The sequence below is a fragment of the Salvelinus namaycush genome, chromosome 19 (assembly GCF_016432855.1).
Source record: "Salvelinus namaycush isolate Seneca chromosome 19, SaNama_1.0, whole genome shotgun sequence".
In the NCBI taxonomy this organism is placed as follows: domain Eukaryota; kingdom Metazoa; phylum Chordata; class Actinopteri; order Salmoniformes; family Salmonidae; genus Salvelinus; species Salvelinus namaycush.
In genome coordinates this window covers 4,092,257-4,104,865 of record NC_052325.1, presented here as the reverse complement: position 1 = coordinate 4,104,865, position 12,609 = coordinate 4,092,257, and the positions used below count along the sequence as shown (strand labels likewise).

The window sequence follows — 12,609 nt, the reverse complement described above, 5'->3', positions numbered from 1 at the left end:
GGAGGGTGATGGAGGGTGATGGTGAGTGGGTGTAGGAGGGTGATGGTGAGTGGGTGTAGGAGGGTGATGGTGAGTGGGTGTAGGAGGGTGATGGTAAGTGGGTGGAGGAGGGTGATGGTGAGTGGGTGTAGGAGGGTGATGGTGTGTGGGTGGAGGAGGGTGATGGTGTGTGGGTGGAGGAGGGTGATGGTGAGTGGGTGGAGGAGGGTGATGGTGAGTGGGTGTAGGAGGGTGATGGTGTGTGGGTGGAGGAGGGTGATGGTGTGTGGGTGGAGGAGGGTGATGGTGAGTGGGTGGAGGAGGGTGATGGTGAGTGGGTGGAGGAGGGTGATGGTGAGTGGGTGGAGGAGGGTGATGGTGAGTGGGTGGAGGAGGGTGATGGTGAGTTGGTGGAGGAGGGTGATGGTGAGTGGGTGGAGGACTGGGATCAAGTGGGATAAAGAGGCGAAAGTAGATGTCACACAGCATTTCACAACATTTATACAAACTGCATCTGACTCATTTTGTCTGATTTTTCACTGTTTTACTTCAAACTGATGAAACTGGTTTACAAAATGCAATTCAGTTTTTTCTCTGTAAACTTTCATCCAGGGTACATTATTACAGGTAGTAATAAGTAATCAGTAATAAGTAATCAGTAATAAGTTAGCTTCATGTTAGTTAAATGCCATGTTTATTGAAATGCCTATAAGTTATTAATGTTGTTTTAATAAGATGAGACAAAGTAGATGCAACAAGTCTCCATACCATTAACTACAGTCTTTGACATGTTCATGTTTCTACATGGTGTGTGTGTGTGTGTGTGTGTGTGTGTGTGTGTGTGTGTGTGTGTGTGTGTGTGTGTGTGTGTGTGTGTGTGTGTGTGTGTGTGTGTGTGTGTGTGTATCTCTCTCTATGCATCTCTCCTCCAGTCTTTTCGATGGAGTCCAGGAGTCTCTCCTTTGGATCCAGGACACACTCACACACACTGCACCCCAGCGTCCTCGTTGTGTTGACAGTTGTTGATGCCCATGCCGTTGTGGGGGCAGTCAAACACACTGGCCTCTGTGCCTGTGCAGCGCAAGTCATCAAACCAGATCTTGCCCACCCCTAAAAGAATCACAACTGAATCCACAGGCCAAGTCCAGGAGATTCAACAATGAACAATGAGCAATTCATGAATATATATAGAGTTAAACAAAACTCAACCAGGAAAGGATCTCTATACATCCTCAGTAGGAACAAACAGACAAAACCAATTGGAGGATCTATGGAAGTGATAAGGTAGTGGATGGACTCACCGGGGCTTGCCGTGAAGACTGTAGAGGCTCTTTGGTACCCCAGCATCTTGCAGAGCACCGTCCCATCCAATGTGTCGAAGCTGTCGTCACACACCGTACCCCACTGCCCCGACCACATCACCTCCACTCTCCCACGAGTCCCCCCACCAACAATACGCACATTCGCTGTCACCAGAGAGAGAGACATTTGAAAATATCTTATACACGCAATGATTGAAAATGAACTGTGCTCTATTCCAGGCCTATAGTCCAATGATTATTCACATGAATATTCAGTTAAATGAATACATATCATATTTACATACAGTATATATTTACGTAAACAAATGCACACCAACACGTGTGTGTGTGTGTGTGTGTGTGTGTGTGTGTGTGTGTGTGTGTGTGTGTGTGTGTGTGTGTGTGTGTGTGTGTGTGTGTGTGTGTGTGTGTGTGTGTGTGAGGCTCCATATGTCCACACACTTACCTGGTCCAGCTGCTCTTTCACCCTTTTCTCCACGTGGACCTTGGCTTCCAGGACTTCCCGGCAATCCTGGATGACCTAGGACATGCAGAAGTTAAAATTAAACACACACACACACACTCACACGCAATCCCGCACGGACGCACAAACACACGAATTAAACACACTCACACGCAATCACGCATGCACACACACACACACACAGACACACAGACACACACACACACACACACACACACACACAGACACACACACACACACACACACACACACACACACACACACAGACACACACACCAGCAAGTCCTCTTGTTCCATTAACACCAGCAGGTCCTCTTGGTCCTGCGGAAGAAGAACAAGAGCTAGAAATTTGTACAAAAAGTCATACATGACACTTCATATGATTATAATAGCACCTAACGTTAGGAGAATATAATAAAGATGGGAAAATGTAGACAATCTACATAACCTGTCATTCTTGTAATCAGTCATTTGAAGGAAGTGATTATGAGGCTCCTATAGCTCAGAGACAGGGTGAAATTCACCTTCAGGTCCTGTGGGTCCAGGCTCTCCTGTCGGCCCTGTGTCACCCTTCAGACCACGGGCCCCTTTTACTCCATCACGCCCCTGGACTCCTGGAAGATTCACAGCACACTATGTCACACTCGCTCTACAATGTGGAGGCTATACAGTACAGTAAAGATGAAAATGCAAAAATGTGAAAACATTTGCACACAGTCACACACACTAACATGTAAAGGCAACCTCATGCTTATCCTCATGAAACAGTTAAACATCAACAGTTATTTACCAGTGTCCCCTTTGGTTCCATTCTGGCCTGATATCCCTGGTAAACCTGTGAAGAGGTTGGAAGGTAAAGGTTAGAGGTGGCAACAAGAGTAAAGAGTAGACCAGGTTCAGCTTGTTGTTGAATAGTAAAAAATAGGTTGTTTACAAGTAAGCCCTTCAAATATGCAAATATGCACAGAGAAGTATATCTCTGTGTCCGTATGAAGGAAGTTAGAGGTAGTTTCGCAAGCCAATACTAACTAGCGTTAGCACAATGACTGGAAGTCTATGGGTGTCTGTAAGCATGCTAGCAATGGCTCGCTAGTTAGCAATGGCTCACGCAACTACCACAACTTACTTCATACTGGACACAGAGACATAAAAATGGTATCCACAAATTAATCTGACTCTGGGGAAGTAGATAAAGGGCCTCATTGCCCAAATCCCGAAGTATCCTTTTATGCCCATGCAGACTCACCAATGTGTCCCATATCCCCCTTTGGTCCCTGTGGTCCTGGCAGCCCAGGGGGTCCTGAACAGTTAGTGGCTCCACTGTCTGTATGACACATAGTCAGAGTTACTGTATACACACACACACATGCACGCACGCACGCACGCACGCACGCACGCACGCACGCACGCACGCACGCACGCACGCACGCGCGCACACACACACACACACACACACACACACACACACACACACACACACACACACACACACACACACACACACACACACACACACACACACACACAAACAGACTATCCACTAAAGATAATCAAATACATGCACATTAAAACACTTAACACAGGGGAACTTCACCCCTTTTTAACATCATATACATTTTCTCCGGCACCATAGTAGTGGCTACTTGTTGTGAAGTGGCTATGCTAAGAAAAATGTACTATATTTGTGCTGAAGCAAGCAGAACTCCAAACTACCTTTATTTACAGAATGCATTCACTCAGCACTTCTAATTTCAATTCAGAGGACGTAAAATGGACAGATTTCACAATAATGATCTGCTGATATGGTTTCCGTATTAATTTGACAACAGGAACAGAAACTGAGAAGGCTGAAATGGAAATGGAACTACTGGATGAAAAGGTCACAAGTTAATTTGAGCAAGTCATGATGACATCATATTTATGATAACTCATAATATAGGATAATATAAAAGATACATTTAGTGGGGAATATTTATATTTATGACTGTTAACCCCAAAAGTGGAGTTTGAGTCTATTGTCAGGAGTCAATCTCCTACCTATTCAAGGGTGGAAGGGAATAGAGCCTTGTGCTCACCAGGCTGTTAAGACTATTAACAGTGAGGGCAATTAAGTAAAAATATGAATTTCCTTTCATGGAGAGAAAGAATAGTATCTGCCTGGGCAGCAGCAGCTTTAACCATCTAACCTACACTTTTAAAATGCATTCATGTCACCCCTCGAAAGCTTTTGAAGAGTCAGGGCTAGTTTTTCAGCTATAAAAAATGCAAAGTCCTGGAGCAAGTTCAGCCAATCAAATATTAATCAAGGGCATATTTATTTTGATTGGGCTGTGGGACATCAAGTGCACGACACACATTTACTCTGTGACGGATGGGGTGAGAGCGGGGGAGAGAGGCGGAGTCAGAAGGAAAAGGGGGGAATATTCAGTATTCCTGACACAATTAGCCTACTCCACCTGCAGACCCGGCCCCTGTGAAACTGTCAATAATTAATCTAGCCTCCGAATGTCTCTTAGACTAAAAGAGCTCACTAAGCTAACTATGGTGAAATATTCCCAGCCTGTCCACTAGGGAGCTGTAAAGTTAGTGTTGATGCATGGGTAATTGTCGTGGTAAACAGTCAACTTATCCACCATGTTCTCCACAACTCTACTGCTTGAGTTCTATACAATGTTAGTACTACTGGACTGGTTCTATGTTAGTAATAATGGACTTACCGGGTGCACCAGCTGGTCCTTGTGATCCAGTGGCACCATCTTCACCTGAAACATTGACATGTTATAGAGTTGAGGTACTGAATGGAGATCAATAGTGGTATAACCACAAGTGAACTCTATGTGAGCCGGTGGATATGAGCATTAACTTCTTATGGCTGGCTGCAGGGGCAGTATTGAGTAGCGTGGATGAAAGGTGCCCAGAGTAAACGGCCTGCTACTTAGTCCCAGTTACTAATATATGCATATTATTATTAGTTTTGGATAGAAAACACTCTAAAATTTCTAAAACTGTTTGAATTATGTCTGTGAGATTAACAGAACTCATATGGCAGGCAAATACCTGAGAAGTTCCACTTCCTGTTTGGATTTTTTCTGGGGGTGCCATATTTTCAACCAAGCTCTCATTGAAAATACAGAGAGATATGGATGGGTTTTCACTTCCTACGGCTTCCACTAGATGTCAACAGTCAATAGAACTACGTCTGATGACTCTAATGTGAAGGGGGGTCGAAGGAGACAGAATTTAGTAATCACTGCCATGAGGTGACCATGCATTCAACACGCGCGTTCACGTGAGAGGCAGCTCCGTTCCATCTCTCAATTGAAGTCGATGTAATTCTCCGGTTGGAACGTTATTCAAGATGTATGTTAACAACATTCTAAAGATTGATTCAGTACATCGTTTGACATTTTTCTACTGACTGTAACGGAACTTTTGGACATTTCGTCACGTTATAGTGGTCGCTCTTTGAGACTTTGGTTAGTGCGTTTGGTAAACAATTCGAAAGTAGCTAATTTGACAGAAATAACAGACATTAACGAACAAATCAAGCATTTATTGTAGACCTGGGATTCCTAGGACTGCATTCTGATGAATTCATCAAAGGTAAGGAAACATTTATCATGTCATTTCTGGTTTCTGTTGAGTCCAACATGGTGGCTAATTTGGCTAATCATCTGAGCTCCGTCTCAGATTATTGCATGGTTTATATTTCCGTTAAGTTTTTTTGAAATCTGACACAGCGGTTGCATTAAGGAGAGGTATATCTATAATTCTATGTGTATTACTTGTATTATCATTTATATTTATGTTGAGTATTTCTGTTGAAACGATGTGGCTATGCAAAGTCACTTGATGTTTTTGCAACTAGTGAATCTAACGCCTCAATGTACACTCAGATTTTTTGATATAAATATGAACTTAATCAAACAAAACATGCATGTATTGTGTAACATGAAGTCCTATGAGTGTCATCTGATGTAAATAATCGAAGGTTAGTGATTAATTTTATCTCTATTCTGGTTTTTGTGAAAGCTATCTTTAGCTGGACAAAATGGCTGTGGTTATTGTGGTTTTGTGGTGACCTAACATAATCGTTTGTAGTGCTTTCGCTGAAAAGCCTATTTGAAATCGGACACTTTGGTGGGATTAACAACAAGATTACCTTTAAAATGATATAAGACACATGAATGTCTGAGGAATTTTAATTATGAGATTTCTGTTTTTTGAATTTGGCGCCCTGCACTTCGACTGGCTGTTGTCATATCGATCCCGTTAACGGGACTGCAGCCATAAGAAGTTTTAATAACCACAGACTACTAAATGCATTGTTATGACATAAAAGATCAGTAATAATGTCACATTTCCTATTGGGGTTTAGATTGAGGTTAAGGTTTGATATCAGTAGGAGTAAGGTGAATCACCTTTGGGTCCTGGTTCCCCTGGTTTTCCCTTGGCACCAGTCTGGCCATCAACTCCAGGGTCTCCTTTTTGTCCTGTCTCACCTGGAACACACAGTAACCCTCTCACTATCTACTGTCTCACGTGGAACACAGTAACACTCTCACTATCTACTGTCTCACCTGGAACACCCAGTAACCCTCTCACAATCTACTGTCTCACCTGGAACACAGAGTAACCCTCTCACTATCTACTGTTTCACGTGGAACACAGTAACCCTCTCACTATCTACCGTCTTACCTGGAACACACAGTAACCCTCTCACTATCTACTGTCTCACGTGGAACACAGTAACCCTCTCACTATCTACTGTCTCACCTGGAACACCCAGTAACCCTCTCACTATCTACTGTCTCACCTGGAACACACAGTAACCCTCTCACTATCTACTGTCTCACCTGGAACACACAGTAACCCTCTCACTATCTACTGTCTCACCTGGAACACAGTAACCCTCTCACTATCTACCGTCTCACCTGGAACACACAGTAACCCTCTCACTATCTACTGTCTCACCTGGAACACAGTAACCCTCTCACTATCTACTGTCTCACCTGGAACACAGTTACCCTCTCACTATCTACTGTCTCAATTGGAACACAGTAACCCTTTCACTATCTACTTATATACAAAAGCAAACATTAAATGTTACAGTGAATTACATCAAATCAGCTTTACATAGAACGGTCACAGATCACTTGACAGAGAAAGGTCTGTATGAAACATTATTGATATTGAGTCTGATGGATTCTTAATTTTTCTTTGATGAATTATGTTATTGTGAAAAATACAATCATTGCCTCGAAAAAGGCACTTATCCATGTTAGCTGACTGAAACTGTCTGCCTGCTTACTAAACGGGTGCAGTTAGCATCCACTCTATAGTGTGATGAAGGATGGCATTTTGGTAGGACGACCTATTGGAAACGCCTGACTCAGACTCTAATGATAATATGTTAGCTTGTGTGAAAATCCATCCCTGATTGAGACTTCATACAGGGGTAAATGCATTGACTAAGCAGTGGGTTATTATGAAATAAGAGGCAGGCAGATCATTCATCCTTCACTTTCTCTGATCCTGACTGGAGATGACAGGTCCTCAGTTCATCGTTACTGGACAGACGAGAAGATAAATGCTAATGCTACATATTTCCTCTCCTACAACCCTCCAATGTGTGGTAGAGTTAGATTGGTGCTGAGCTAACATTGGCTGTTGCAGTGACACGGTGATGCCACTACAATGCAGCAATGTAGCGCTTTAGGTGGACTCACCTGTGTATCCCTTCTCCCCCCTCACACCAGTTGCCCCTCTCGCACCAGGTGGACCTAGGGAAACCATAGCATCAAATGACATGGGAATTACAAGTGTAAGGGGCATTGATACCTCTCTTACTCTCTTCTGTGGTTGTTGATTTTGCACTAAGGATGAGGGGACTTACCAATAGGTCCCTGTGGGCCTGGTGAAGCTGCAATGCAAAAATAGCCTGCATTATTACACAAGATACACTCTTGTATTTTATACTTTGCAAAGCATAATGACAAAATATGGGTGTATACCTACGTCCATGTGTAACCATATTTTATATAAAATGTAAGATCTATCAACCTGGACATCCTGCCATTTCTTACAGTAGCTACCTTTGAGGAATCTGAGTGTTTTCACTGTGTCCTGAAGGAGAGTGGTGCTGGCATTGACCACACCCAGGTCTGTCCTCAGCTGGCCCAGCTGTCCATCCTCCCCACATAGGCTGCTGACCTGGGTCTGTAACCTCCCCAGGTCTCCTCTGAGAGAGTTGGACTCCAAGCTGGTGTTTCTGGCCAGGGTACGGAGGTCCTCCTCCTGGTCCGTCCCCAGGGGGAGGTGGATGTTGGTCAGCGTCGTTGTCCTGGAGCCAGAGGAGGAGAAACAACAAGACTCCATCGAAAAGACTGGGGGAGAGGTGCACAGAGACAGACAAATAGTGTCACTAATACAGGAAGTCGTGTGTTGATGCAGTTCAGGATATAATGGGAAATCTAGTTTCTCCTTTACATTAGATAAATGTGCTTGAACCATTTTGGACATAAAACCAACCAATGGTTGATGTACCTTTGTAAAGGAGGAAGGCATTCAGTGCAGTCAGAAGGACGAGGTAAACGACAATAACATTCAGACATCGCTGTGCTCCTCTGGCCTTGGCTGGTTTTAGATCTGAAACATGTTGACATGAACACAAACAACATTTATACATTTATGCTACATTCCAAATGGGCCCCTACCACCTACACCTACTCAGACAACACCCCCGAGATCCTCATCAAGACCCTCTTATAACAACGCATCATTACGTATAAAACATAAAACCCAACCCATTTGACACATAGCGGAAGTCATCTGATTTGGGGCTGAGGTTGCAAAAATGAGCTGTATTGACAGTGTTAACAGCAATCTGTAGAAAAAGGGAAGTAGCATGGGGTACATACGTTTGGATTATCCTGACACTAAATTCTACATCTCCTAAGAATGTCAGTTCCATTGCCTTTCACAGGAAGTACTGTTTCTCGAGAAGTATACCAAAAGTATACAAAAATATTATCTTTCATCGAAAACTGCTACAGAAAAGCATACAAGCAATCATATTGCTTAAACCTATCCAATTCATGTTCTGTCAAGGGGTAGGGATTACAGGTGGGATTACAGGTGGGATTTAGAATTCAGATGAATGCATCCCTTGGAATATGGAGAAATGATCTCAACAAACCCACAGACATGGCTGCACTCTTCTGGCTATTTCTCTATTTCTGCCTCAGTGTAGAAAGTCAGGCTGTTGAGCTTGGTTAATAGCACTCATCTACTGTAGGTTGCCACAGCAGGTGTGTCTGGCCAGTGAATATAAAGTTGGAATTCAGTGCTGTCTATGGTCTCTGCACATGGCAAAAGCTCTTTGGCTAGACTGGTTATTTTTGCAGTGCACAGACAGTACTTCTACTTCTGTTTCAGTCTCCACCACCACTTTCAGATTGTGTTGTACCATAGCAATCTGATCCCTCCCAGTTATGTTCTCACAAGGATTGTCTCCCTGAAGAGTTTGAATGTAGTTACAATAAATTACCATTCACTGTATTGAAGATCATCCAAGCCACTTTATAATGTAATAATATAATACATCCAGACAGTTTTATCCAAAGCAACATGCTCTACCAACTGAGCTACAGCGGATCACACTTTGCACCAATTCAAGGTGAATTGGGTAAAGAACATACTTTGAAATAAGAAAGGCCTCTGCACCAGGTGGACCTAGGGAAACATGCCTGCCCTAATGTGCATAGGCCCCTAGCACCAGGGGTGGAATATAAGAAAAATCACACAAATAGCTCACTACTGTTGAATCACCAGGCCTTTGGCACAAGAAGAACTTACAAGTCAAAATGTTGCCCCTGTGACCCCCAGGTCCACCCATGCTTACCGCTGCTCTGGAAGGTGTACATGTCCGTCCTGCTCAGTTTCATGTCTAAGTCAAGCAGTGGGTTACTCTGGTAGAACGAGCTGATGTGATCCTCTCCTCTTTCTACTGATGTCTCCATGTTACTCCAAAGTGACAGACAACACCCCCGAGATCCTCATCAAGACCCTCTTATAACAACGCATCATTACGTATAAAACATAAAACCCAACCCATTTGACACATAGTGGAAGTCATCTGATTTGGGGCTGAGGTTGCAAAAATGAGCTGTATTGACAGTGTTAACAGCAATCTGTAGAAAAAGGGAAGTAGCATGGGGTACATATGTTTGGATTATCCTGACACTAAATTCTACATCTCCTGCTAAGAATGTCAGTTCCATTGCCTTTCACAGGAAGTACTGTTTCTCGAGAAGTATACCAAAAGTATACAAAAACATTATCTTTCATTGAAAACTGCTACAGAAAAGCATACAAGCAACGAAAACAACATTACAAAACAACATTACATCTCTCTCTCTCCCTCTCTCTCTCTGGTGGGGATCTCAGTGGGTCAAAGGTTATATAGGTTACTGTTACCCCCTGTTGCCTTCTGTCTCCATCTCTACTCTTACTCCTTCTTTCTCCTTTCTTCCTTCAACTGTTTTGTTGTCTCTCTCTATCCCCCCCTCTCTCTCCTTCTCTATCCCTCTCTCTTAGATGTGAAATCCCAACGAGAGGACAGCACTGAACAGGCTCATCTGATTTTTGATTGAATCCTGCCACCTTGTGGTCATTGGACAGAAGGCAATCTAAGGAACGAAAACCCTTCCCTGCCTGCCCTAATGTGCATTTAATGCGGCTGTGCACTGCAGTCGATTGGATTAGATGAGGGAAATGTTGCTCTATCTCAATTGCCTAAATCTGTCCTCTCCTTGGCCAGGTTCCACAGCTAAGGCAATGTAATGCAACAACCAATGTTTGCGTGCCAGGCCATTGACTGTGTCATAAACTGACAAATTGCTATAACATATGATGTGGTTCGCTGATACTTAAAATACCTACCCAGGCATTGGAAGATGCGTCAGCAACGTGTAAGCTCTGGAATGGGGCCCTTGTCTCCACCCCTTCATCTGCACTGATCAGTGCTTTGAAGGAAAAGAGGAGAGGATATGTAGCCTAGGCCCATAGCTGTTGATATCCACTCTCACAGCAGAGATCCCTAATGATGACCGGAACTGTGGAAAGAGATTCTCTGCATCAGAAACACAAAAACAACCAAGGACATCCACAAGGGTGAGATATGTTAAACCAAGAAACCAAAGAGTATAGCCTACCAGCTTACTCAGGAGAGAGACCTCACCACAGCACTCTATATGATACGGATTTCTCAGATTATGTTCTTAAAAGACACCAAAAAGCCCATTCTGATGGGAATAGGGCTCACATAAAACCTTATCTTTATCAGGTGTTTGAGAGGAGATTCACTAGCACAGGCACCTTGACAAATCACGAGTGAAACCTAACCATTGCTCAGAGTGTGAAGAGCAAATCTCTCAGCAATGGCACCTGAAACAACACCAGCACACTCAAACAGAAGGAGGGAACCCCTTAACTTATTCTCATTATGGAAAGACCTTCACTGAATCAAAAGCCCTAGGTTAACCCCAGAAATGACATAGCCAACAGAAACTGTATCATTGCTCTGACTTTGTGAGCTTGTGTGGCCTACCATTTCGAGGCTGAGAAGTTGTTGCTCCTAGACCTTTCCGCAGCTCTAGCAGGGCAGACATTTGACAAACTGACTTGTTGGAAAGGTGGCATCCTATGACGGTGCCACGTTGAAAGTCACTGAGCTCTTCAAGTTTTATTCACAGTACATTTGTGTTAGGCTAGCTGTGTTTCTGTACTGCACATATGATGGTAGAGTGTGCAAAGCAAATGTACACCCGTTTGATACAAATCATCATATCATTCTGCCAGGTAGGCCAACTTTGCAGTCAACATTTAATTGGGAAGGTTTTGGGGGAAAATGACTAAAAGCATGTAATGCGAATTTTATAGAGCCAATAGACTATATAGCTTACCTTTAGAAGTGTTTACTTCAGGCTGACTACCTATATCTATTGTGTTGCAATGTCCCATAATTGTCAAAATCAACTTGAATATCGACTAAATTAGTTTTGCAGCGACACAATTCGAAAGGAAGGCTACAGCAAAATATTTCCTTGTACTGTTTGCAATTCACATATTATTATTTTGATTCCCATTATTCTATTAATTAAGGAATAATGCCCTCAGAAGCCAGTGTTTGGAGGAGATATTGGTACGGGTGTCAGGCCTGAGACGAAGTCAAGGGCTGGCAAACAGTGCCAATATATCCTCCAAACATCGGCTTCTCGGGCATTATCACACACCACAGTACAATACTATAATGCATTTAAAATAGCCACACTCTATACAATATTATGTTATCCTACAATATAATATCAAACACATTCTGTATCCCACCTGGTGATAATGGGCTGCGTCTAGACATGGCAGCCAGACCCAGATCCCCCGCCTAAACACTGGCACAGGATCTGGTCTGACCAGTCGAAAGACCACTGTTGCAAAACATCAGAACGAACGCAGCCACTGACTCACTCCAATATCTAATACAAAATCATACACACAAGACAAACAGAGCTCTAGTGGGCAAACCAAAAATAAATAATCATTTAAAAAAAGATTTTAAAAAACAACAACAAAAGTAGGGGGGTAACTAAAGCTTGATAGGCTACACATCATAATAATCTGTTCTGAAAAGGGGTCAGAGAAAGGTGGTAGTAGAGCTTCTCTAACGTTTTTCAATGTGATACAAATACTGTATTTTTCCCACTTCCCAAAGAAAAGTGTCCATCTTTGTATTAGTCGAAAAGATAATCTGTCAAGCTGCTACCCTGCTAAGTAAGAGGTGCCATTCTC

The 12,609-nt window shown here is 43.1% G+C and overlaps 1 protein-coding gene across 1 annotated transcript; it reads right to left on the bottom strand.

The window, feature by feature from the left end:
• Window positions 1–373: 373 nt before the first annotated feature.
• On the bottom strand, window positions 374–9,833 carry LOC120063707 (macrophage receptor MARCO-like). The gene is made up of 14 exons (XM_039014002.1): window positions 9,668–9,833; window positions 8,311–8,412; window positions 7,860–8,150; window positions 7,661–7,687; window positions 7,494–7,547; window positions 6,186–6,266; window positions 4,482–4,526; window positions 3,011–3,088; window positions 2,555–2,599; window positions 2,289–2,378; window positions 2,041–2,085; window positions 1,747–1,821; window positions 1,281–1,445; window positions 374–1,089 (listed from the first exon to the last, which is right to left on the bottom strand). Exons 1-14 carry the CDS (start codon window positions 9,783–9,785, stop codon window positions 959–961), a joined length of 1,347 nt encoding a protein of 448 aa, XP_038869930.1. The 5' UTR covers window positions 9,786–9,833; the 3' UTR covers window positions 374–958.
• Between the last annotated feature and the right edge of the window lie 2,776 nt (window positions 9,834–12,609).